The 26,031-nt window shown below is 64.9% G+C and overlaps 1 protein-coding gene across 4 annotated transcripts; it reads left to right on the forward strand.

Annotated features, from left to right (window-relative positions):
• The first annotated feature begins 748 nt into the window (after positions 1–748).
• On the forward strand, positions 749–25,013 carry RNF157 (ring finger protein 157). 4 transcript variants are annotated; one of them, XM_067308463.1, is made up of 20 exons: positions 749–936; positions 6,086–6,204; positions 8,698–8,786; positions 9,435–9,581; positions 10,003–10,120; positions 10,499–10,565; positions 10,862–10,905; positions 11,404–11,451; positions 11,754–11,825; positions 11,939–12,098; positions 12,383–12,495; positions 12,889–13,127; positions 13,256–13,364; positions 13,745–13,856; positions 13,958–14,142; positions 14,336–14,401; positions 14,703–14,751; positions 16,972–17,082; positions 21,049–21,089; positions 21,983–23,491. In XM_067308463.1, exons 1-19 carry the CDS (start codon positions 822–824, stop codon positions 21,087–21,089), a joined length of 2,004 nt encoding a protein of 667 aa, XP_067164564.1. In that variant the 5' UTR covers positions 749–821; the 3' UTR covers positions 21,983–23,491. The 4 variants fall into 4 exon arrangements, with proteins under 4 accessions (XP_067164564.1, XP_067164561.1, XP_067164565.1 ...); XM_067308464.1 differs by lacking the exon at positions 749–936 and adding an exon at positions 2,011–2,150; XM_067308460.1 differs by lacking the exons at positions 21,049–21,089; positions 21,983–23,491 and adding an exon at positions 24,718–25,013 and having other exon boundaries at positions 751–936.
• The last annotated feature ends 1,018 nt before the right edge of the window (positions 25,014–26,031 follow it).

Below are 26,031 nucleotides of genomic sequence, written 5' to 3' on the forward strand. Positions count from 1 at the left end.
ATCGGAAGGGAAATGACCCCGGCACGCGCCCTCCGCCAGCTGTGTTGTCAAGCGGCTCTTCCGCGCGCTCCCTCGCTCCACTGCGGCACTGTCCTATAAAATACTCTGCTGCAGTAATACACCGGTGGGAAAAAAAAACAGAAAAAAAACCCAAACCCGCAAGCCATGCACGCGCGCAGCAGCTCCGTGTGTAATGACTGCCAGGTTATGGATCTGCACGGGGATAACTCTGAATTATTATCCGCACTAAAACCCTGCAGTCTGTTGTGTGCTGCTAATGAAATGTGCTGGCTCTGGTCGCTGCCGGCTGCCGGGGCCAGCGCAGAGCACAGCGAGGCACGGGAAAGGGGCCGGCGCGGGGCGGCAGGGATGCGGCCTGGGCCTTGGATGGAGTCTCCAGCCATGCCAAAGCGTGGCGGAATTGGGGGTCCAGGGCACTGCTTAGTTTCGCTGCGGGCTGAGCCAAGACCTTGACCCTCAAGTCTTGGGAAAGTCTGGATCAAGCAGCCTCCTTCTCCAGCGCACTCTCGTATTCGGCGGCTGCTGCAGCGGGGAGGGAACGGTGAAGCCCTGGGCTTTGGGGATCTGCTCCCAGCTGTCTCCCTGTCGGGATCACCGGCTGCAGGTGCATTTATCTACAGCCCAAGTCCCTCAATCCGGAGCAGCAGCTCCCCGCGCAGTGCTGCTTGATGCACCCCTTGCTGTGACTCCCCGTGGACATTCGCGTTTGCAGGACGCCGCCAGCTCTGACAGCCGCCAAGTCGCTTGGATCCATCGGCTATTAAAAACCGGAGCAAACGGGGGGTTGTTGTGACGCCTGGATGGTTGCGGGAGGGCGTGAAGGTGAAGAGCCCGGGCGATGGCCTTTGCTCACCGCCAGCGCGCAGCCGAGGACGCCTGGGCAGCTAATCTGCCTCCCCGCGCAGCCCTGCTTTGGTATTTATAGCCTCCGTGTTATCGGCTCACATCGAAATCATGTGATGCTCCACTAACTCGCACTGCAGGATTAATTAGTCGCCAGCGGTTTTAAGCGAGCGGTTGAAGCGTCCGTCCCTCCCCTTCGCCTGCAAGGAGGCAGTTCGAAGGGGCCCGGTGCTGCCTGGTGGTCTAATGCCGGGGATCACGGGAGATGTGGCCTAGGGGTATCCATGGGGGTGCTGGGGCACCCCGGAGCGGATCAGGAGCCCTGCACATTCCCGGCACATCTCATCCTGGAGGCTCCCCTGTCTCCGGAGCCCGAGAAACATCCCGCAGAGGAGGGATGGGACGGACACTTGCTGGGCGGGTGCTCTGGGTGTCCCCGGGACTCGGCTCACCCGGCCGGCCACTCCGTCCCTTCTCCCTGCTGGTCACTGTGCTGGCAGAGGGGGGGGAATCGGACTGAGCCCCGAACCCCCCCCGGAACGGTCCTGGGGCAGGGAAGGTCCCGGTGAGGGGCAGGCGGATGGTACCAGGGCGAGTGGGTGACCGTGGAGGCAGGTGGGTGTTGCTGGGGTGGGCAGGCGGGTGATGGCAGGGGCACCAGTGAGTGGCACTGGGGGCAGGCAGGCGACACTGGGGGGGTAGAGAGGTGGTGCTAGGGGCAGGTGTGGGGGGCAGGTGGGTGATGCTGGATGCAGGCTGGGGGCAGGTGGGTGATGGTGGGGGGGCAGGTGGGTGACACTGGGGGGGCACCTGGGTGGTGCTGGCGGCAGGAGGCTGCTGGTGGGGACCGGGCAGCCTCTCGCCCTCATCCCCCCGGTACCGCGGCAGCCCCGCGCCGCTGCCCGGCGGCCCCTGTCTCCCGGGCCGAGCCGAGCCGAGCCGGGCCGAACCGGGCCGAACCGGGCCGAGCCGGGCCGAGGCGGGGCGGGGCGGGGCGGGGCGGGGGCGGCCCCGGCCCCGCATTGGCGCAGCCCCGGCGTTAGCGCGGAGGCGGCGCCCGGCGCGGCGCAGAGCGGAGGATGCTGCGGGCGGGGGGGGCCGCCGCCGCCGCCGGTGCCGGTCGCGGTGCCGGTCGCGGTGCCGGTGCCGGCCGGGAGGGCGCCCCGCCGCAGCCCGCCCGCTGAGCCGCAGCCCGGCCATGGGGGCTCTGACCAGCCGGCAAAACGCAGGCGTGGAGGAAGTGGACATCCCCGCTCACTCCGTCTACAGATACCCCCCGAAATCCGGTACGCTCCGCCGGCGGGGGGGTCCTGGCGGCGGCGGCCTGGGCTGCGCTGGGCTGGGCTGGGCTGGGCTGGGCAGCCGCGGGGCCCCGAGCCCGGCCGGGCGGCGGCGGCGGCGGCGGCGGGGGCTGCGGCGGGGGGGACCGGCGCCCCGTGTCCCCGCAGCCCGGCGGCGTTGGTCGCCCCCCCCCCCCCGGGTCCGGGCAGGACTCAGCGCTGCGGTGCCGGCGGCTCCTGCGACCCCCCCCCCCCCCCAAGCTCCTCAACTTGCCCGAGTTGTTTGCTACTTTAATCGCGTTTTTATGTGTAACTCTGTGCTGGGGATGCGCCTCCCTTTACAGCCAGGCTTGATATTTGGGAAAGCTTCGGTTTAAATTCCCGGGAGGATGAGGGAGGGAGCGGGGGGATCCCCGCAGCCCCTCTGCCGGGTGGGGAGATCTGCCCCGACCCGGCGCCCGGCTCTGCCTCGCATCGTGGCAGCGATGGTTTTCCAGCTCCGGCTCCGGCCCTGTTTCAAACCTTGTGCGTGACCTTGGAAAATCGGTCCCTCCCCTCCGTGCCTCGGTTTTTCCCTGCAAAGGGCCGGGTCGATCGGGTATCCGAGGGGGGGGTCGTGCTGGGGAGAGGTAATTGAGTTCGGCTCCTCGGGTGGGTAGCGCTTCGGAGCCGCAAAAATATTAATATCTGTGGATGATGCCTGCAAGCGCTCTGCGTGTGCCCAGGGATTGCCACGGGATCCTTGCGGCACCGAATAATATTAATATGTAACTATTTCGGTAGTTAATAGGATAAGGTAAACACTGGGATTGTTAGCGCTGTGACAAATTACTTGCTAATTGCGAATAAAGACCTCCTTAGGAAGAATTACTGCCAACACAAACTGTACTCTCATCCTGAAAAGATGTGCTTGGCGCTTTTCCTTTTTTTCCTCTGAAATCAGGGCGCGCAGCTGGAACCGGTCTGCCGAAACATCTGTCTCGGTGGGGTCTGACTGCCTCCCTCCGAGCGGGGCCGGGGAGGGGGGGGTTGCGGGGCTTGCCGAAACGGTGCTGGAGCCCCGGCGATGCCCGGCGGGCCCGTCCTCGCCGGCGGGGACGGCAGGTCACGCGGCGCGGCCGCCACCACCGCGCGCCTCCCCCCGGCCGCGGCTCTGCTCGGCTGCCCGTCCTCCCGCAGCGCCTGGCCGCTCCCGGGGGCTTTCGCAGCTCCGGCTTGGCCGCTCCTGGTTTTTACGTGGTTTCAAGGCTTTTTGCCGCCTCGATGCCTGGCGAATCCGGCCTAACCCCTCTGCGGGCTTTGCTCTTTGCCGGGACTGAGGTTTCCGAGCTCGGCACCGGGCGAGGACGTTTGTGTGCATTAGTCGTTTTGCCTACAGAGCCTGCAAAAATGTGGGTTTTGACTGGGAAAGGCTGTAACGGAGACAGGGAATCGGCTTGTAGGTGGGAGCCTGGGGTCCTCTTGCAGTGGGCCGCTGCCCTGGGGATGCCCACACTCAGCTGGGAAGTGAGTCCGGCACTCGCGTCTCCCCGAGCTTTCCTGCCTGCGAAGCAGAGAGGCGGTGCCTCCGCCACCCGCTGCACGGACAGGGAGAGGTGGAAATCCCCTTGGGAAGGCTCCCCCCACTCCCAGGTGGAAGGCAGGGGAGCCAGCGTACGTTTTACTTGGGCCTTCTTGGAATATCTGGGCGCCGGGAAGTGGAGGCTGCCGTGTTGCGTCCTGCTCCATCACCTTGGGGCGAATTGTTTGGGAAAGCGAGTTTGCTCAGCTGAGCGCTTCCAAACTCATCTCGGCTGGTGGAGGACACTGGGCTGCTGGTTAACGCCAGCTTCCGGGGGAAAAACAGGGACTTTTGGGTGCATTTGGCCAGGTTCATCCCAGGGTCCGGGCAGAGCTGGGCGAGGCCAATCCCGCTGCTGTCTGGGTTCCCGGGGTCCGCGGTGCTGCGGCCCTGGGGAGAGGGCAGGAGGTCCCAGGGCGATGCCGGGAGCCCCTTGCTTTGGGAGCCACGCGTCTGTGCGTCCCGAGATGAGCGCAAACCGGCGGCCGCGAGCGATTACGGCTCTTTGGCTTTTAATCTTGCAGGGGATTTGCTTGCAGCGCTGCCGAGAGGGAGGCAGAGGGAGGATGCGCCGGGCAGTTGAGCCGAGTCTTTTGCGACGGCGCCGCTTCTCCTCCTTAAACCCCCCCCCTTGGGGGACGTGTCCTGTCCCTGTCACCCCCCAGGGACGCGGCCTGCCGGCGGCATCTCCAGCCCAGACCCCGGGCACCCGTGCCAGGCTCAGCTCGGCCCGGCACAAGCGCCGTCCGCGTAGGTGCCAAACCACGTGCTCCCCTCGCAGGCTGGGATGAGCAGGGAGCAGTCGAGCCGTGAGCTGGCACACGGGCTGCGAAGGAGCTTTTCTATCTTAGCTGCTTTGGAGAGGGAGGCCGGAACTGCCGTCGGCACCGAAAGCCTCGTCCGGCCTCTGACATGCCGGAGCCGGAGGCTGCGTGACCAGAACGGAGCGGCGCAGGACTTGCGTCGGTTTGCAGGGAGCATCGGACAAATTGGGTTTATTCCTCCTTTGAAGCAGCAGGCTCCGGTCCCCGCGGTCGCGGCGTTTCCCGCACGCTTCTCGGCCCTCCGAGATTCAGATCTCCTTAAAGCCTGGCTTTGCCTTGATTTAACCGTCCTTGACAGGCTTGCGATCCTCCGGGGCAGGGGTTGGCTAAGGAATTTGGATTAGCCTGGAAGAGGAAGCCTGTCACTGGAGAGGGCTTTTCCCACCCCGGCGGGGAGGGCTGGGGGGCCGCTCCGCGGAGGGGTCCTGAGCGCACCCCGCTGGGGCTGGAGCCGTTGGGGAGGGCCAGGGCCATCGCAGCGAGGCTGCGCTCCGCTTTTCCAGCTCTTCCCCGGTGCCTGGGAAGGTTTGCTTCCGAGATTTTACCCCCTTTGCTTTTTCAGTCCCCCTCCACCTCTTGCCCAAAGTCTATCCCCAGCAAAGCTCCGGACCGCTTGGCTTGCCGGAGCCCGCGGCCGTGCCGACGGAGGTGCCTCCGAAGGCAGTTTACTGTTGGGCTTTTTCCTGGGGCTGCCTCCTTCCCCGGGGAGCTGCCCATAAATTATGTACACGGAAAATGGGACCGGGAAGCAGCAGGCATCAATAATTGACAGTCGACTTTTCCGAAGCGGCACGCAGCATCCTCGCGGGTGTGCCGGGGAGGGCCGTCACGTGCCGGCTGCCGCTTAAACCGCCCGGCCCCGCTCGTTCCTGCTGCCCGCCCAGCCCCAGGATCCTCCTCATTCCAGCGTGGCTCCGGGCTTTGGGCTTGGTTTTGGAGCACGAGTGAGTTTTGGGGCTTTGCCCCGGTCCGCATGGCCTGCGGAGCTGGGGGCAGCATCTGTCCTCCCCCTTCGCCTTTCCCGACTTCCCGCAGCTCAGCCTACCCTCCCTGCTGCACCCATCCGGTTTCACCTCCCCCTTTCCATGGATTTTCTCACCTTTAATGAAAAGTCCCGGTCTACGTGCCCCGTCTGGGCAGTATGCAGAGGCGCATTTTCCGAGGGTGGTCAAAGCCTGGATGTCATGGAGAAGCAGCGGGAATGAGTCGCCTCCTGTCCGGGCTGTCAGAAAACCGCTGCCTTCGTCAGGAGGGATCTGCTCCGGGCTCCAGCCCGAACCGAGAGGGCTGGACAGGGAAAGGCTGAGAACGGACAGAACTTAGTTCAGTTGCGCTTCGCCCAGCGGAGGCGGCTGCTGTAGACCAGGGAGGCCGCGTTGGCTGCGGAGGTGGTGCCCGGCCTCGGCGCCGGCTCCGTGCCAAGAGGGACATCCCGGGCCGGGTGCCGCTTCTCCCCGTCCCCGCGGCGGCACCCACCATCGGTGCCTCGTCCGCTCCCGCTTCCTCCCCTCTCCGCAGCCCGCTCCGCTCACACGGTGCCTGTGTTTCCTTCCCAGGGAGCTATTTCGCCAACCACTTCATCATGGGAGGCGAGAAGTTCGACTCGACGCACCCCGAGGGCTACCTCTTCGGCGAGAACGGCGACCTCAACTTCCTGGGCACCCGCCCCGTCGCGGTAGGGACCGGCGCCGCCAGGCACGGCACGGGCACGGGGCCGGCGTCGAGCCGCCCGATGGGAATAGGGCCGAACGGGCTCCGGAGCGAGATCTGCTCTCCCTAAAACCCGGCGGAGCGGGGGGGTGAAGCGCCAAGGAGACGGGGGGGGGGGGGGCCGAGTGGATTCTCTGATGTCTAGTATAAGGGTTGGGTTCTTGCTGCCGCCTTTCCGCCGTGCGGGGCTTAGCTGCGTCTCTCCTCCCTGCTCACGTTCGTGAGTGCCACGGGAGCGGCGAAACGTTGCCGTGTCTCTCGCTTCTCCGCCAAACCGAGTCGAAGGCGGTCGAGAGGTTGGGAAGCACCAGCCCCCCCTCGCTCGCTCCTGGAGAGCCGCTTCTCGGGCCGCCGTGTCGCCGCGAACCTCCCCGCTGAGCTCCGGCGCTTCGACGTGAGCGGCGGCGCTCGAGCTCAGCCGTCTCATCCCCACACGCCGGGTTTGCGGGAGGGCGATTTTTGGGGCCCGGGGGGGCCTGAGAAATATTTTTGTTATTTCTTTTGTTTTCCTTTTTTTGGGTTTTTTTGTTTTTTGGGTTTTTTTTTTTGACCTCAACAGAAACCTGCCCGAACCAAATATAGCTCTATGCACACCTATAGCGTTCTCAAATGCCTAACGGTTGCGGTGAAGGGTTTTTTTTCTATTGTTTCTCAGCCTCGTTTAAACTGGGCGGACGGAAAAACTCCTCTGAGTAGCCCCTTTCTGATGTGCCAATCCGGCTTGCGGAAATTTCATTAAAAAAAAAAAACAAACCCCCCAAAACCCACAAAACCAAACAAAAACAGCCCGCGCGTGGGTGTGAAAGAGCCCCGCGGCGGCAAAACGGTCGCTGCGAGAGGCGATTTGCCTGCGGAGGTTCCTCATTTTGCCCGGCCCAACGGCCGCCGCCTTCCTGTGGGTGAAGGCCGCCCCCAAATTCGGCGAAAGGCCCCTCGAGGCGGGGGATCGGGGGGGGGGACATGTAAAGTCACGACAGGAGCAAACAGGGTATTTTCTCCCCCGTCTGGCGCAACGGCATCTCTGTGCCGTTTTCTTACCGCCGCCGGCTGCCTTGCCCGAGTGGCTGGTGAGAGCCCGGGTCGCCTTCTGCCACCCGTGTGCTGAGTTTGGGGGGCTCAGCCGCCGAGCTCGGGGCGAACGCAGCTGGCGAGGGTATGGGGCATGGCTCGGCTGGGCGTCGCCGATGGCAAGGCACGAATGAGCCGAGCGGGTCTCGGTAATTTAAATAGTGGCATCGCCTATAGCGCAGTGGCATCGCCTATAGCGTAGCGGGTCTCACCATCCCCGAGCCCTCCTGGAGCTTCATCCCCTGGCCGGGGGCGGTGGGGAAAGGGCGGAACGACCCAGGCAACCTGGTTTGGTTGCTTATTCCCTGCCGCAAAAACGGGATTTACATCCAAGCCCCTTTGGCTTTCGTGGGAATCTGGTCCATCCGCCCTCCCCGCGGGCAGCCGGAGCCGCCACGGCTCTTCGCTCTCCCTCGGGTGCGCAGCAGCACAGAGAGGGGACGGATGCGCCTCCCACTCCCTGCGCGTCCCCCTGCGGTGGCTCTGCCACGGAGCGGCATTCCCCGGCGCCGGGGTGTCCCTTCCCGGTGGCCTCCGCATTGGCCACGGGCGACTCGGGAAGGACACAGTCACCTTGGAGCGAAACCGCCGGCCTTTCCCTCCTATCGATGCCGCTGGCCACGGTGCCCGCAACCAAAATGCCATCCGTCGTAGGGGGAAAATAGCAAAATCCGTATCCGTTTCCTCGGTGCCGGCGGAGAACGGACTTCACCCCTCCCTCTCCCCGGCCCTGTCCGTCAGCTCTGCCTGCTGCATCAGCAGTCTAAAAATACCCGGCGTGAGCGGCTGGCCGTGCCGGCCTCGAGCAGCGAGGGATGGGGCCGATGCTGCCGGCAGCCTGCTTGGTGCCCTTTTTGCCTCTCATCCCCTCCGTGCCTCTGCCTGCTTTGGGAGCGACCTGCCGTCGGAGCAGGGATGCGCCTGGCTCCCCCACCCTTGTCCCTTTTGTTAGGTTGTTCCCTTCTTTTTTTCCCCCTTTTTTTTTTTTTCCTCCTCCCTTCAAATACCCCCTCCTGGAGTCACCGGATCATGGGGCATCTCTGTTCCCGTGCCAAAAATTAGGACGATGCTTGTCCAGCTCCAGCGCGGCACTTACGGATGTGATCCCTAAAGCCCCCCCAGCCGAAAGACTGATCGACCCCAGCAGCTGCGATCGTTTAAGAGAGGCAGATTGGCGGGGGGGGGGGGGGGGGCAACCCTCGTGCAATTTAAGCTGTGTATTGCGATTTGGGGGGACGCGGCCGGATTTGCCCAGTGCGTCCGCTTGCAGCGGGGCCTGGGCCGGGGCTTCTCTGCCGGCTCGTATCGGGGCTGGGCGGCTTTGCCGATGAGGCCGGCGGCTGCGGCGAAGCCCCGGTGTCCGTCTTCACCGGTGTCTCTCTCATCCTAGTTCCCTTACGCTGCTCCACCTCCTCAGGAACCCGTGAAGACCCTCAGGAGCTTAATCAACATCCGCAAAGACACCCTGCGCCTCGTTAAGTGAGTCCGGCGCCCCGGGGCCGGGGTGAGGGGCTGGTTCGCAGCGGGGACCCAGCGGGGCCGACCAAGGCAGCGGTTTCTGTGTGCTCTCCATCGCGCTCTCCAGCCCGGCGGGATTAAACGGAGCTTAACGCTGCCTTTGAAGTGATTTACTTTCTCGTCCTCCCCCAGTCCTTTCCAAGGGCTTTATTCGAGGGAGGATGAGGGATTGCGGCCGAGGGAGGAAGGCTCAGGATTATGGCTGAAATCTGCCCGCCGCGCTCCTCAGGCTGCGGACTTGACCTTGAGCAAGCCAGTCCCTCGTGCCGTGCCTCAGTTTCCCCTGCTGGATGGGGGTCCGTCGCTGCAAGCCCTGGGGGTGCTGGGAGGTGTTTTGTAAAGCATCTTTCCACCAGCACGGTGGTGGCTGTTGGCTTTTATTCGCTGCGAGAGCGACGATGGTGCTGGTCTCGGGGTGTCTGCGGAGGGGCCAGCCCCACCTCGGCGCCGGTCAGAGCCCATGTCTTGCCCGGGCTGCTCCACGCCGGGGACAGGTTGCTCCGGTGGCGTTGGGCCTCAACGCGGGTGCTCAGGGCTCCTCTGCTCGGCGGCTCTCCGCGGCGTGGCGTCCCCAAGGGATGCTCGTCGCCAACCCTTGCTGCTCCCCAGGTGCTCGGAGGAGGTGAAGACCCCGGGGGAAGAGGTCAGCAAGGCGAAGGTGCACTACAACGTGGAGTTCACCTTCGACACGGACGCCCGCGTGGCCATAACCATCTACTACCAGGCGAGCGAGGAGTTCCAGAACGGGGTGGCGAGGTGAGGACACCCAGCCCATCTCCCAGACCTTGGGCTGTGCCCATCGCGGAGGTGCAGCCGCGGTCCTTCATCCCTCCACGTCCGAAGCTGCCTCTTTCCCATTCCCATCTTGCTCCCTCTTGTCTCCACATCGGAGCTGGGGTCACGTGAAATCATTCCCCCCATTCCTTTCGCCGTTGGGTTGGTGCAAGGTTGCCTTGGGCCCTTTGGTGCCACGTTGGGTGCCTCGGGAGAGCCTTGGATTGATTTAGTCCTTCATAGGGCTTCTTGCCCCAGTCACCCTGGGAAGCAGCCAGGAGGGAAGTGACTCAGGTTGCTCCCATCTTCCCAGTGTCTCCACAAGCTGGGGACAGAGAGCAGGACTGAAACAGCAGAGAGGTGGTCCGGGAGCCACTAACCTTGTCTTCTCTCTGATGGACAGCTACATCCCCAAGGACAACAGCTTGCAGTCGGAGACGGTGCACTACAAGCGGGGGGTGTGCCAGCAGTTCTGCATGCCCTCGCACACCGTGGACCCCTCGGAGTGGGCGGAGGAGGAGGTACGCCCGGCCGCGCCGGCGCGCGAGCCCTCCCGGTCACGGGCATGGGGTCTGCCACCGGCCGGGAGAAGGTGTCAGAGTCCGTCAGTGGTGGTGACCCAGTACGAGAGCCCTGTCCCTCAGCGTGGGATGAGGTGGAAGGAACCTGCCAGAGGTTCAAAGCGGTGGTGGAAATGCTCCTAAAATGTGGAGCCGCTGGGCAACCTGGCCATGGGACTGCCCCATGGGGACGTGCTCTGCCTGGCGTGTCCAGCAGCCCGGGAGTGCTTCTGGGGTTGGGTACAGCAGCTCAGCGGACGAGAGCCAGCTGGTTTTGAATATGGGGTAAATCCTGTTTTGTTGCTTCTTCCAAATAACTGCTTCCTTCTGTCTCTCTAGCTGGGCTTCGACCTGGACCGGGAGGTGTATCCCATGGTGGTGCATGCCGTGGTGGATGAAGGAGATGGTAAGGGCAAGGCTGGGGGAGAGGGGAGGTCTCTCTTCCTTGCTGGGCTGGCTTTTTCCAGCGCTGCCTTGGCTGGCTTCACGCTTCTGCAGGCATCTGCCCTCGCACCAGCCTGCTGTAGGGCCCCGAGCCGGCGGAGCCTGGGGCAGGGCCTCCTCCTCTTCCTCGGGTGCCGAGCAGGGACTGCTTCCCCCCAGCCTCAGTGCAGCTCGCTGCCCGTGCGGGGGCCGGGATCTGGCCCCGGGGCGCCAGGTCTGCCCTTCCCTGAGCCCTGCCCGCCTCTTCGTGTCTTGCAGAGCATATTGGCCACTGTCACGTGCTGCTGGCGACCTTCGAGAAGGTAAGCGCTGGCCCGGGGTGTCCCCGGTACTGCTGGTTTCCCTTCCAGGCTCGGCCACTGCTTGGCTTGGGCTATTCTGGGCAGCTCCTGAAACTCTGCTGCCTTTTGGGAATATTCCCAAAGTCCTTGATTTTTAGGCACCCAGTTTTGAGGCTTTTGGTCTTGACGCTTTCTTTGCTGGCGCAAGAAGTGTCCGACCAAGCAAGAGTTTCCCTTGCACCGTGCGCCCCAGCGGGGCGACATCCCAGCCCCTGCCTGGGTAACGGGGTGCTGGGAAAAGCCGGGCATCGCTGGAAAATCGGCTGCTTGATCGCTTGGACCGCAAGATGGGGGTTGCAATTGCTACAGGATGGGCTGGTGTCAGCGCACATCGTGGTGGTCCTCAGGCTTGCCCCGGCCCCACGTAGACCCCAGGTCGGGGTGCTCAGCCCAAGATGCCCCAGGGAGCCGGGCCAGCCCCGGCGGCGGGCACTCACTTGTGCACTTTCCTCCCTCCAGCACACCGACGGCACCTTCTGCGTGAAGCCCCTCAAGCAGAAGCAAGTGGTGAGTGTGTCCTGCTGGCCCTGGGCTCCTCGCGGGGGGTGGTGGGGTCAGCCCCAGCTCCGGGGCGGCAAATGAAGAAGGGGGGAGGGCAGGTGATGGCTACAGCCTGGTGCCTCCCCACCGGGGAAGGTAGAGAGGGGCTTTAGGGCCACTGGAGCAGCAGGCGCCCGTCGTGTGCTCCAGATCGGGCCCCCGCAGCCTCCCTGGAGGCAGCTGCCTGCTTGGCTCCTGCCTCTCCCTCCATCTCCCGCGTCCCGGGGGCCGATCCCCCGCCGCTCACCCCTCCCTGCTGGCGCTTTCAGGTGGACGGCGTGAGCTACCTCCTCCAGGAGATCTACGGCATAGAGAACAAGTACAACACGCAGGACTCCAAGGTACCGGCCGCAGCGCCGTGCTTTTGGGCTGCGGAGGGGGCGGGCGCCTCTGCGGGGTGCCGGGGGCACTGGGGAGGGACGACGTGCCAGGGAATGTTCTCGCCGCCGGGCAGGTCGCCGAGGACGAGGTGAGCGACAACAGCGCCGAGTGCGTCGTCTGCCTCTCGGACGTCCGCGACACCCTCATCCTGCCCTGCCGCCACCTCTGCCTCTGCAACACGTGCGCCGACACCCTGCGGTACCAGGCCAACAACTGCCCCATCTGCCGGCTGCGTAAGGCCCGGGCGCGCGGCGGCGGCGGCGGCGGCGGGGCGGCTGGTGTCTACAGGGGCCATCATCTCCCACGGTTGGGCTTTGGGGTCAGCATGGCGCAGCGTCCCATTTTGGGAAGAGCCTAAACCTCCAGCCCCGGGCGCAGCGGTGCACGAGGCTGGTGCACGGCGGGGCAGTGACTATCCTAAGGAACCAGATGGCTTTTGGGGGGCGTTTAAATCTCCGCTTTGACGCACGAGCCAGGGTTTCACTCCTCGCTTCCTTCGTTGTTCCCCGTCTTGCAGCTTTCCGAGCTTTGCTTCAAATCCGAGCCATGAGGAAAAAACTGGGCCCCCTGTCTCCCACCAGCTTCAACCCCATCATTGCCTCGCAGACCTCCGACTCGGAGGAGCCCTCGGTCAGTGCCACGCGGAGCTTGTCCCACCCCAGCCCGGGCGGCAGGTGACCTGGTTGCACCACGGGTGGCTTCAGGGCTTGCGCGGGATCTGGGGCCACCTTCCACCCCACAGGCAGCCATGTGACGGATGTTACTCAGGTTCAATATGGTAAAAAAGGAAAAACGTGCCCTCGGCAGGGAGAAAGTGGGGTTTTTGCCAGGCTGTGGCCAGCAAAGATCATGGAAGACCTGGCTTGGGGCTCTCACGCGTGCAGGGAGGTTGTCCACCCTCTGGTTTTGGCTTCTCTTGGGGGTGTTTTTCAAGGGCGTGTGCCAGCGCTGCTGGGAGCAGAGCAGGGGTGGCAGTGAAGTGGCATGGGGGGGATGCTCACCCCCGTCTCCTGCTCTCGCCAGTCCTCGGAGAACATCCCTCCAGGCTACGAGGTGGTGTCCTTGCTGGAGGCCCTCAACGGGCCGCTGACGCCCTCGCCAGCTGCCCTGCCACTCCGCGTCCTGGGGGACGGCCACGGCGCGGGGACGCTGCCCTCCTACGGCAGTGAGAGCCACCTGCCTCCCCTGCGGGCCCTCTCGCCCCTCGAGTGCCTCTCCGACTGCGGCAGCCAGGGGCTCAAGCTGAAGAAGAGCCTGTCCAAGTGAGTACCGGTGCCAGCATCCCTACTGACGGGGAGGTCAGGAAGGCAGGAGCTGGTCCCAAGTGTCCTGGGGGGTCACCGGTGCCTGCTGGCATTTGGTGAAGCCCTTTGCTTTGCCTCCCACCTAGATCCATCTCCCAGACCTCCTCCATCCTGCCTGAAGAGGACGATGAGAAGTCCTGCAGCGAGTCGGAGATCAGGATTGCCCCGAGGAAATCTCCAGCTCAGCACGAGGAGGTGAGCATCCAGCAGCTCCTGCCCCAGCTCTACCTGGGCCAGGCTGTTAGGCAGTGAAAAGCCCTATTTGCACCATTGGAGGTGGTGTTTGCCCTCCAAAATGAGCTGATGATGAGCCAAGATGCAGGTTGGGGTGCTGGTTTGGGGAAGGTTTTCTCAGCCCTGCAGTCTCCATGCAGGTTTAGTTGGGTTTTCCCCTCCTGGGCGTCCTCACCCGAGTGTGGATGGGGAAAGGGAGAGGGAGATGGAGCCACCATGGCCACGTGGCTGGTGGGTGCAGTCCCAAAGTGTCTGTTGCCTTCCTCTGTCCCCACTAATATACCCCATCCCGTCCCCCTCGCAATGGCCTTTTCTCTCCGGCACGTGGGCTCTTCTCCCAGGAATGTGGCGTGACTCCGGAGAGCGAAAACTTCACCTTGTCGTCGTCGGGAGCCATCGACCAGTCCTCGTGCACCGGCACCCCGCTCTCCTCCACCATCTCATCTCCAGAAGGTACGGCCGGGTGCCCGCCGTGGTTTGGGGCCAGCCCCGCAGTCTCCGTGCGACCCGGTGGGCACCGTGTCCCCCCGGCTCAGCCCCTGCTCTCCCACCAGACCCCGTCAGCAGCAGCCTGGCTCAGTCCGTCATGTCCATGGCCTCCTCCCAGAGCCAGCACTCGCAGATCAGCACCGACACCGTCTCCTCCATGTCCGGCTCCTACATTGCTCCCGGCCCGGAGGAGGAGGGTGACATGCTCCCATCGCCAGCGGCGGCCAGCACCGTGGCCTCCGAAGAAGAGGTAGGGCTGGCTCGGCCGCCGTCACCCCGCCGGGCCCCGGGGTGGGCAAGGACGTTTGCAGCACCCTTTGCACCCTAGGGCAGACCACCAGTGGGGGGTTCCTCTGGAGACGTAATTCCTCCTCCAAATCTGCCAGCACCCAATTTCTTTTTTCTTCTTCTTTTTCTGCTTCTTTCCCACCTTCCTCCCGCAGTCGACACCTGTGGAGTCCCCGGATATAAACTTCATCAGCATCTCGGCCGAGGAACGTGATGCCGAGGTGAGGACCCGGCGCTGGCAGCCGGCCCGGCCCCGCAAAGCAGGCGTGAGCCGCAGCGTCCGGGACTGGGCTCTGCGGGTGCCGCCCCGGCTCCAGGCCACCGGCAGCGGGCAGGCAGGGTGTCCGGCAGCCACGGCTGCGCCCTGCGGCAGCCAGCCATGCTGCACACCGGCTCGTTTTTCTGGGCTGGGGACGGACCCTCCAGCTCCTCCGGGGGATGTGGAGAAATGCAGCGGGGACAGCATGGGGCTGGGACACCTCGGGTCTCGGAGCCGCTCACGCTCGCTGCTTCTCGCCGCAGGGCAACGACGTGCTGGAGGACGAGGACTCCTCTCCCACGCAGGAAGACGGTAAAAGGCCCCGGATCGTTGTCCCCTCCTCTCCGGTTCGGTGTCACCTGTGGGCAGCTGCGCGCGTGGGCAGGGCGGGCAGCAAACCACGAGGTTAGACACTCTCCTCCAAAACCGCGGGGAGCGAGGGCAGGCGTCGGGTTGTCCCCAGTTCCCCAGGATCCTTGCGGCCATCTCCAGGCAGCACTGGCCGTCTCGGGAGCACCCGGGACTGGGAAAGCATCCGCCACGCTGAAGGCTCACAGGGTCGGGGCAAAGCCAGCCGGCTGCGGGGACCTGGCCAGCCCGGCGCGGGCACGCGAGCTGCCCTCGGGATCCGTCCTCCTGGGGGGGATAGGAGGTAGCGTGGTGCAGGTTGCTTGAGGCCTCCCACGCCAGGAGTGTTTCTCCAGGGAAGCAGCCGCAGGAGACGGGTGACGCGTGGCGCCCCAGAGCGTGCGGGACAGGCCAAGCGTGCCAGGCTGGCCGCGCTCGGAGAGCGGCAGCCGTGGGCAGCCCCGGCAAAGTGGGGAGGCAGGAGGGGTCTGGGCAGCAAGGGCGACCATGGCTGTCTGTCCAGCTGCTGCTTTCTGCTTACAGCCAGAGGCGTTTCCAAAGGTCCAAACAGGCAAGAGGCTCCTCATTATTTTTTACCCTGCCAAGAAGACCTCTCCTTGCATCTTTGAAAATCTCTCCCTTAAATATCCCAGTCTGTGCTGGCTTCTCTAGGAAAGGGTCACAAGACCGGTCCCTGGAGGCTGTTCTATTAATTTTTTTTGCCTGTCCTCAACGTGGTTTAGCAAGTCACCATATGCATGTTGAGGGCTCCTCTCACCCTTTCCATGCACCTCAAAGAGCCGTGGAAAGACCCGGTTGCTCCCAGGCCATCGGCCACCTCCCAGCTTGGAACTCTTGGGGGAAGGTAGGGAGGCTCCCAGTGTCCCCACTTCCATGGTTGCATGTTCCTGGATAGAAAAAATAAAACTTTCCCCCCTGTCCTTCAGCCAATCTGGAAAGCAAGAGCCCGGTTCTGCACCGTGCCCCAGCGTTGTGTTTTCATGGGCAAAAATAGTCTCTGCCCTGTGGTTAGGTTCTTGCTCAGGGTGAGACTGAAATATGGAAAGTGGGGTGCAAAGCAAGGTTGTTAATGACAGTCTTTGGCATCCCCGAGGGCCCAAACCATCCTTCCTCGGTGGGGTGCTGTAAACGAACTCTGGGTCCGTCGCAATCCTGCTGCATCAGGCACCAGCAAATCAATCGGTCGTGGAAAGTTTCCAGCCCGAGCACCCAGGAGCAGGATGGTCTCCCCTTGGGAAGTGATCCTGGGCCTGTTCAGCCTGGTGCTGAACACCTCTCCCGAAGTTTAGTGTCTTGCATCAAATAGATGCACATAAAAAACCCTGGGTGCTGATCTACCGACTTAAGTCACGCTAAGAAGCAGATCTTGCTTGCCATCAACAGCTCCGTCATTCCTCCCCCCAGATCAACCCCAGCCGCGGGCAGAGCTTGGCTACGGCTTATTTTGTGCTCGCCTTCGGTTGCTGCCCCCTCCCGGCATTGCCGCGGCTGTCACGTCCCCGCCGATAACGCCGGAGGGGCTCACTGCGCCGCCAGCGCTTGGGGAGGCGACAAGAGCCGCCTTGGCCTCGTACGGACCCCGGAGCGGTGCAGACCCTCCACTTGGCTCTGTCTTGGGGAAGGGCGGGTTAAAATCCAAGGCAGGAGCTGGGAGAGCGCCGTGGTCCTTCAAGCGCTGCAGCAGCCCTTGCCTCGGCCGTCGCGCAAGGCACCGTCCCGGGCTCTGCAGCTTCCCACATCCACGTTCTGGTCGTCACAAACGTGTCTGATCTGGACCAGGGGCACCAGAAGACGAAATGCTGGGAAGAGTCCTGGCGCAGGCTGCTTTCCTTAGCTTCCCCCAGCACCTCTTAGCCGCCTTTTCCCTGCGCGACGCCTGGTTCCTGGCTCTGTTTCGCCGCCCTCCGGCACGGCCGGTGCGAGGAAAGGAGCAGCTAGGACCGTGCCCACGCGCCAAGCCCAACCTTATTGTCCGCTCTTCACCTTCTCGATTCCCCTCTGTTTTAGACGCCTCATTTTCATCTCTTTAACCTGTTTAAAAGGGGTGGGGAGGGAGGGGGAGAGGAGAAGACCCAGAAAATCCCCTGCACACCCACCTCCGCCTGTACAACCGCAAGCCAAGCCGCGGCCCGGCGCGCTCTAACTGCGTTAACTCCCTTTCAGGCCAGAGGACAGGCGCTTTCCTCGGTCTGAGGTGTGACAATAACAATGACGTGGCCATCGCACGCGTGAAAGCGCTGGACAATAAACTGTGCTCTGAGGCCTGCTTACCTGGTGAGTGGCCGCCTGCCGAACATGAACTCGGGCTTGGGGGGGAAGTTCTTGCTCTTCCCTGTGTCACCCCCTGCCCTCCTGATCCTCCCCCCGCTTCCTCTCCCACCACCGTCCCGCCATCCATCCTCATCACCATCCCACCACTGTCCCACCATCCCCGCCACCGTCCCACCATCCATCCCCCCACGGGGCTGTCCACCAGGCACGAAACCATACAGCAGCAGTAGGTCAAGATGTCCTGTTCCAGCCGTGATGCCCCATGGGTTTGCTTTGGCTAGGGAGGAGTTGCAGTCTAGCTTGGGTGGAAAGTTTGGTCCCTCAGCCAGGTGTTTGCTGAGACCATGGTCTTTGGGCCAGGTGTATCTAGGTGTCCCTGGAGCAGAGGACATGGTGCTGCACCTGCGGGCAGGACAGGGCATAGGGCTTGGAGAGCATGGATTTGCTTGGGAGGGACGTGCTGGGAACCCGCACGCACACTGTCACGTGCCCGGTTCCTTCATCATCAGCGAGGCCCCTGGCTCAATCCCCACGGGTCTGAGCACCGCAGACGGAGCACGAGGCAGGTTTGGTGGGAGTCTTGGCAGCTCCTCCAGGAGGAGACCTGAGCAAGGTCTTAGAGCAAGGGCTTAGACATGGGCACCAGGCCTCCCCATGAAGGCTGGTGGGTGGCACAACCTTAGCTTAGATGAGGCACCTGAGGGCTAGCAGAGCCCCAGGGTTTCATCCCCCTCTTCCATTTCTTCATGCTTTTTCTCCCTCTCTTTCTTCACTTTGTTTCCTCCCTGCCCGTCCCCATCCCTCCTTTCTTCCCACCTCTCTCCCCACCCAGACCCCTCCGTCCGTGCGGAAGTTCATGTTCGCCCTGTGCCAACACGGTTTCTCAGCCCCTGCTTGCGTCCCCTCCGTGCCCAGAGCTGCTGCTGCTGCGAGGCGGCAAATGTATTGGTGATTCCCGCGCGGGCGCAGGCCGTGGCGGGGAAGGGCCGGGAGCCCCTGCTCGTCTCCCTCGGCCCGGGCGGCACCAAACAGCAGCTTTTTAAGCCAGAAAGAGGGGGAAAAAAAAGAAAAGAGTTAGAAGAGCCAGCACCGATACATTTGTGCGCAAGCCGAGAGCAGCTCTGCCCCTGCCTTCCTCCTTGCTGCAAGATCTGTGGCGGGTACCGGCTCTGCAAATGCAGCCGGTGCTGGAGAGCCAAGATACGGGGGGAAAACGCCGGCGGGGAAGGTCCTTTCTCGCCATCCCTTCTCCTCCGGGAAAGCTTTCCCTCCCGCTGCCCTTGACGCTTCCTGGCTGTCCTGTTCCTTGTGGTTTCCGCTCCAAAGAACCACAGTGAGATGCTTGCGGAGAAACAGGAGCCTGCAAGTGCCCGGTTGCCGCTTCCCACCGTTCAACGCCAGCAGCTGGGTTCACAGCCCCGGGCGCAGGCGGGTGCTGAGGACAGGGTGCCTGGCTCGGCCGCGGGACCATCCCGGCGGCGCAGCCCCACCAGCAGCACCGGGGACCCTTCCAGTTCCCGAGCCAGGCTAGACCGCGTCCCCCTTGGTTGTGGCCACGAGGAGACGAGGGAAAGGCAGCTTTGCTCCCGCAACGGCCCCAGCACAGCGAAGGCACGAGGCCAAATCCTGCTTTGCTCTGCCCCGGGGGCCGCGGTGGCCTCAGTCCCTGCCCCGAGCACAGGACACGGCCGTCGGGGCCAGGCGGAGCTGTTCCCAGCCTTTGCCCCCCACGTCTGCCCGCGCGGTCGGCGCCTTTGCCGCTTGCGGGTCCTCCGGCCGCAGCCACGCGCTGCCTTGGGGGCCGGCTCCGGGCTCTCGGCGTCTCCTCCTGCGGCCGCCCCGTGCTCGGAGAGGGGAAGGTGCCGCTGGGGCCGGGCTCGGAGGGCAGAGGAGCGCGGCACGGAGCAGAGCAGGATGCTTCGGGCTGCCGCTCACCTGCCTCCCCCCTGCTTTGAGCTTTTTCAGTGTAGCCCCCACCCTGGGCTGGACCCCTCCGCCCCTCGTGGGTCCTGGGCATCCCCAAAAGCTCAGCCCCGACGCCAGCTCGCTTGTGCTCGCCGCGGCTCGTCTTAGTCCCAAACCCAGCCACATCGCCTCCCGCCTTATTGCCCCAGCCGTCCCAGTGCCGGGCTGGAGCTGAGGGACGGAGCGAGCAGGGAACCATCCCGCGGGATGCGGAGAGCTGCGCTCGGCCTTTTGCAAGCAGATCCCCGGGCCTGGCGCGCTGCAGAGCCAGCGGGAAAACCTCCCGCCGTAGCCGCCTGCCCCGCTCGATGCGCGCAGGGTGAAGGGACACCGACGCTTTGGATCTTCCCTGGCTGCAGCCGGTGTTTCGCACCATTGCTTTCGTTAGGCAGCTCCCTCCTTACCCCGCGCCAAGCTGCCCTCTCGCTGCCTTCCGCCCAGAGCAAGTCTCCCCGTGCGCGTTTAATCAGGCTGCATCAGCCGTTTGGTCTCCGCTGGTTTTGCAACGGATGGGATTGGAGGGACAATTTAGCATTTGTGCCAGCGGTGCTGGATTTTGAGCTCTGCATCGCTGTCTGCGGGGCTGGTTTAAATGCGCTGAAAATGGGCGTTAGTGCAGAGGTTTTGGGGAAGGGGCAAAGGCCAGAGCTCGCTGTTGGTGTTGCAGGTTTGGCAAACGTGGACGATTTTCCGTGGCGACTCATAGCGGGATTTCCCCGCCAGCCCTGGGCTCGGTTCATCTGTTTTTGCAGACGGAACTATATGCATAGGACAGGCAATGATGTAGATTTTTACTTTGGGGCCATGTTTTATTTTAATGAAAGTTTAAAAAAAGAAAAGAATCACTTCCCCCTGCCCCCCTTTTTCCATGCATTGATGTGGTGGTTTTGCCATGATTAGACCTACGGATCCTTTTTTTCCGCTTTCTATGACAAATTAAAGTGTGGGATGTGGTTCATCACAGTGGAAACGCTCGGTCATCCCTAGTGCTGTGGCGAAATCGGAGCTCTACAGAGATGCGCAGCGGGTTGCGGGGCCGTCCTGGATGGTACCGAGGTGGGGAGAGTTGGGGAGCCGCTGTGCTGGAGATGCCGCTCGGCCTGGAGAAGCTCTCAAGGGCTTCTGCTGGTTTAAATCCGTGGCTTGTCCTAGCTGTAGGTGATATTGCAGCGGGCTCAGCCATGCCGTGATGCTGTTTGGGAGCTGGTGTGTGCAGGACAGGTCCAAGGCCAGCTAGAGACCACGGGGGGGGCTCTGCCTTCAAAGGGCTTCGAATGGGGCTGTCCTGGCCCAAAAGGGAGACGAGGAGCGTGTGCGTGTCCCTGCCGGAGGGCTGCAGCCACGTTCCTCTGCTTGGAGCCTCCCGGTGACTTGTTCCCCGTGATCCTTTCAAGGACGCACTGAGCTAAGCTGAACCTCTGCCCCGAGGCGCCGTGGTGCCCGAGCGACGTAGGCGATATGGAGCTCTTAACGGGATTTCTGCGCGTGTTTGCACGGGGGTCCCGTTTAATTATCCATCCCCTCCGGGATCGGCAGGCTTAACTTGCCTCGCTCTCCAGCACGAGCCGCCCCGGTTCACGGGTGCACCTCTTTCCTAACGGAGCCAGGCAGCCCCTGGCGTTTGGGGTGGCGGTAAGCGGGACCCAAGCTCGACCCGTCCCCCCGGCCCAGGTGGGAAGGACCCCTTGCAGAGGGACAGGAGCAGACGGAGATGTGCGCGTGGGTGGCCGAGCACCACCTCGGTGCCACGCGTGCCCGGACCGTGCCCCCGTGCCGGCGTTTCCCCCGGCGCTAAACCCTGGAGGGTGCAAAGGGGCCACCTCGCACCGTGCCATGCCGTGCCACCCGGCGGCGGTCCCCATCCCTTCCCCGTCCCTGTCCCGCAGGGGCGCGGGGAGGCTGCGCGGGAGAGCCGGCCCGGGGCCCCTCGCGGCGGGCGCGCGGGCGCTGGCTCCTCCTCGCCTGCCTTCACCACCTGCCTTCTGGTCTTTCCCTGCCACGCAGCCGCGGTGCCGGACTCCTGCCCCATTGCCATCGACGACTAGGTAGGAGCTCCGCGAAGCCCCCCCAGCCCTCGCGCCCCTTTGCCCGCTCGGGGAGGGTGGGTTGGTCTCCGCTGCCGTCTCGCCGTCGGCACGTTGCCCGCTGTCACCGACCCCGCGGGCACGTGATCGATCGGTGCTATGGCCGGCCGGGGCGCGTCCCCCCCCCACCCCCTGTGGCTCCGCTTGGGCAGCCCGGACCCCCATCCGGCCTTCTGCCACCCCGTTGCCTCCGTCCGCTGACGGCTGAGCCCAAACGCCCAGACCGCGATTGCAACGGGGAGCGTTAGGTCTCTGCGCCCGGTGGGCTGAGTCCGGAGCAACTCGTGTCACCCTTCCACCCTCCACAGAGGGCTCGAGCGGGGGGAACCTTGCAATGCTGGAAAACACCAGCGGGAGCCTGCACTGGCCTTGCTGGCATGGGGCAAGCAGGGATTTGGGCCCTCCCGGCTGCACTGGCCAAACCGGCACCCTGGGAGAGCGCCGGGGCCACCCAGGCTCAAGGCTCCCCCGGGGGCGGCTCGGGCTCCGGGGGGGAGCCGCGAGGGACTGTGTCTGCCAGACGTGTCCGGGGAGAGCGGCCCCGCTGCATGCCCCCCTTCAAAACTGTGGGAGCGGGGCTTTTCCCCGGAAAGCACTGCTTTTTGGGGACCCTCTTCCTCCACGGGGGGAAGCCCCGGCCTTTTGGGTGTCCCCCCTCCCAGGCAGACCAGCACGATGCTGGATGCTGCAGGAAAGGGTTTCAAGGGGAATTTTTCTCTCTTTGAGCCCAAATCGGCCCCGGCTAGCGGAGACGGGGAGAGCTCAGCTCGCCTAGGGGGGTCCAGCCCCCCCAAAACCGCTCGGGCCGGGCGCCGCTTTGCCGCGGTCCCTCACCGGCCCCTTCTCTCCCCCAGGCCTCGAGGCAGGCAGCAGCAAGGCCCGGCCCCGGCGGCAGAGCCCCCGGCAGAGCCCCCGGCAGAGCCCCCGGCACCGCCGCTCCACCAGCACCATCGAGGCGGACGACGCGGAGGCGGCGCGGGAGCACTGCCTGCCCCAGGGGCTGGCGCGCGCCCCCACCGCCGCGGCCGAAACGGCCCCGTCGCCCGCCACGGAGGGACCCCGGCGTCCGGGCGCCGCCGGCGTTGCCACTATCCGCCCTTGGCTGTAGCAACACTGATTTTTTTTTTTTTCCAAAAACCGGTAACCTCGAATTCTGCCCCCGGCCCGCTCCGCCCGGAGCCGCCGCAGCGGCAGGACCGACGGGACGCAGGGCCCCGGCCGTTTTCTCCCTCCGCGGGGACGCCGGAGCCTGCGTGGCCTCCTCGCGCTCCTCTCTCCTCCCGCGGCTCGCAGGGACGGGGATCGCCCGGCGGCACCGCGGCGGGACGGGGCTCCCCCCCCCCCCGGCGTTTTCCAGCGTGGGCCGAGGCCGTGGGAAGTCGCCGGCTGTGCCGTGGCGGTGACGGCGCTCCCACCCCAGCTCTGCTCCCGCGGCCCCCATCCGCCTCCCCTCCGCGCTCCCCCCCGGCACAGCCCCCTCCCCAGCCGCCAAAGCCGAGCAATAAGCGGGCGGCCGGAGCCGGCGGCTCCTTCCTCCGGCTTGCTTTTCCCGGGGGCTGAGCGCGGGGGCAGCCCGGCCGCCCCGGTCCCCGGCTCCCAGGCGGTGGCTGGTTTAACCTCACTGTCTTCCGACCTGCTGCGCGCGCGGCGCCCGGGGCTGGGCCCTCTCTCCGCGACAAGTGCCAAAAGCGCCAGCCCGCTTTTTCGGTCCTTCTCTCTCGGAAGCACTTTGTAGCAGGGGGGTGGACGGGGACGCGGGAGCTGCCTCCCTCGCCACCCTCCCACCTCTCCATCCCCTCGTCCTCCATTCTCCACCCGGCGCCGGGCTGACGGCATAAGCGGGTTTTTGCTCGATGGGACAAGGACGGGGACGGGATGGCGACGCGGCCCCCAGATCGCCTGGATTTGGGGGGGGTCCCTTGGACGTGCCGAGGCGGAGCGGAGCGGGGGAGGCTTCGGGGGAGCGGCGCAGGGCTCGGCCACGCTGCAGCCCCCGCAAAGCAGCCGGAGAGCACGAGGGTCCCTTAAAAGCCCGTTTGGGAAGCATGAGACTGAGGATCCCGATTTAGCACGTTCTGGAGCTGTCTGGGCCCCAACGAGGAGGCCAACCCCCCCCCTTTCCCCCCACCTGGGTTTCTGGGCAGCACGTGAGAGCCAAGCGCGGTCGGGGGCTCTTCCCTGTGCCGCTGCCCTTTCCGCAGCAGCAGGACGAGCCGCAGAGGGCTCCAGCCCCACGTCGCCCTGCAGCGGGGCCGGCGCGCACGCGGGGAGCAGACCCCCCCTCGCACAACCCCCGGGGCGGCGCGCAGGGTCGTGCTGACGGCGACGCGCTCCTGAAAGGCGAAGAAAGCCCCTTGCAGGGCCGGGGGTGGGGGGGGGTGAGGGTGCCGCGGCGGCTGTTCGCGCTGCCTGCTTCGCAGCCGGGGCTGCGGTAGGTGCAGCGGGTGCACGGCTGCTCTCTCCATGGCGTGCATCCTGCTGGAGTCGCGGTCGGTGTCGGACACCCTGCTCCTCTCCCCCCTCATCCTCGACCATCTCTCCAGGCCTCGGCGTTTGGGATTGGGACCCATGTCTCCTGCAGGCTTTGCAGGTCCCAAATTTCTTGCTGAGCCCCTGCGGCCAGGGGCTGGGGGAGGCTGAAGTCTCCAAGCCGCCCTCCGGTGCGAGGGGACCTGCTAACGGGAGAGAGGGGCAGGAGAAGTGTCCTAGAGCAGGAGGAACAGGGGGGACATGTGCTCCGCGGCAAGGGGACAGCCGCAGTCTGCTCCAGCCCAGGGCCGGGACGGAGCAGCCCGCGGCTCGCAGGCTCGCAGATTCAGGTTTTCTGACCCAAAGGAGTAACTAGCACCTTTCGAGGCCCAGGGAGACCTTTGGCTTCCCGGGATCTCTCCGTCCAGGGGTTTCACTGCTGTGCTGAGCTGTGAAATCCAGCAGCGGGGCGGTGGGAAAGCTGTTCTGCCCCCCCTGCGGCACGGGCAGAAGAGGGAAAAATCAGCCTGCTGCTCCGCACGCGCCTCCGGCAATGTCCTTTGCTCCTCGCGGGGACAACGAGGGCTCTCCAGGCCTGTGGCCTCCCCACGCGGGGGGCTGCGCCGGCTACCTTGGTACGGTGCTGAGATGGTGTTTTTGGCTGCCGGGGGGGTGGTCAGGGGGCGAACAAGCAGGTCCTTGTTCAGGAGGTTCCCTCGAGCGTAGCAGGGGGGTTTCCTGGCCGCTCCGAGCTGTGCATTCCCGAGCCTGCCGGGAGCTGCTGGGGCTGCTCCGGCAGCCGCGGGGGGGGGGGGGGGGGGTGGCTGAATTCCCCCCTCGAGTCAGCTTGTACAACCAAGCGGATTCCCGTGTTGGACACGGCAATGAAGAGAGCCGGGATGAGGCTGCTCGGGAAGCCTGGGGCCGTGCAGGGACGTTTGCAGGGCGAGGGGGAAAGCGCCCTCGGGAAGGAAGCTCGCGTGATTCCTCGGTGCAAGCAAAGGAACGAGCATCCTCGGCCGGCGGGGCCGGGGAGAGCAGGGACTTTCAGCGCCGCGCGTCCCGGGGCGCCCAGGGCGGCGATTGCGCTCTGCTTCCACGACATTTTCACCGCTCGCAGGTACGGCACGCTGCAGTCACACCTCCCTTTTGCTGGAGAGACGTCCCCTTCGCGTGCTCGGCGGACGGGGAGCGCCAGAGAGCTTTACTGGGCCGCCGGGAGCCGCCGAGAGAGAAAGGAATAGGATGTAAGTAACAGGACGAGAGGCAACGGGCCTCTTCTCTCCCAGGTTTAGCCCCCTTGCTCCAGGGATCCACCCGGCAGGGATGTAAGAAAGGAAACCAGATTGCTGCTTATGACTTTGCTTTGAGCATGTTTTGGATGTTAAGAGTATGTTTAATAAAGGGTATCCTATGTCGACAAAGCGCCCAGAGTCATTTTTCAGCGATGAAGGGGGGTGTGGGTGGGGGGGTGCAGCCGGCAGAAACCCTTCTCCCCCTCACCCCTCCACCCGGCACCTGCCCAAACCCAGCCCCGATGCCTCGGATCCCCCAGGTCCTGCCTCCCCCGAGCTCGGCCACGCCGGAGAAGGCGCAAACGCAACCTCCGCGGCGGAAAGCCTTGCCGGGTGCCGGGGGGCCCGGCGTGGGGGGCCCGGCATGGGGGGCCCGGCGTGGGGTGCCCGGCGTGGGGCGCAGTGAGGCGCCGTCCCCGGCAGATGGCACGGGCTAGCCGGCCGCCCGGCCGCCGGCGTGGAGGGGCACCGGCCGGAGGGCTTCCCGGAGGCGAAGGGGGGCGAAGAGGAGCGGGGAGGTGAGGGGGGCCCAAGGCCACCCTAAGGGGGCCGCGGTGTGTTTTAAGGATGAGCCGTGCCCGGGGGGGGGCCTTTGCCAGCCGGTGGAGCCGGGCGAGGGCGGAGGTGGGGGACGAGGCCCCGCTGCCCCACGGCGAAGCGGAGCCCTCCGGCTCCTGCTGCCCTCGGAGGCCTTTCCCCCCTCCCTGGCCCCCCGGCGCAGGGCAGGCCTGACCGGCCAGAGGGACGGACACAGCACGGCTTGGGGCTGTTTTATAAGCTGGGCGTTGATGCGCTGAAAAACCAAAGCGGGAATTTCCCCTTCCCGGATCCTTCCTTCGCGCTCGGCCTGGGGCAGCGGGGGGGTGAGGGCTCGGCCCCCGCCGCCCTTCGCGCCCAGATCCCTGTGGATCCGGGGAGGAAAAGCGCTTTTTTACCACACGCTTAGACAGCAGCGAGTATTTGGGGGGGGGGGGGGAGCAGGGCACTGATGCTTTTGCACACCCCTTGCTGCCCTCTGGGCACGTAATAGGGACACGTGGCTGCACCCGATGTAATTAAATACAGGAAAAGCCTAAAAATTGGGGCGCTGCCCCCCGCTTTGGGTTACTCGGGTGGGGGTGGGGGGGGAAAAGGGCCAG

Source organism: Apteryx mantelli, chromosome 19 (genome assembly GCF_036417845.1).
Source record: "Apteryx mantelli isolate bAptMan1 chromosome 19, bAptMan1.hap1, whole genome shotgun sequence".
Classification (NCBI taxonomy): Eukaryota; Metazoa; Chordata; class Aves; order Apterygiformes; family Apterygidae; genus Apteryx; species Apteryx mantelli.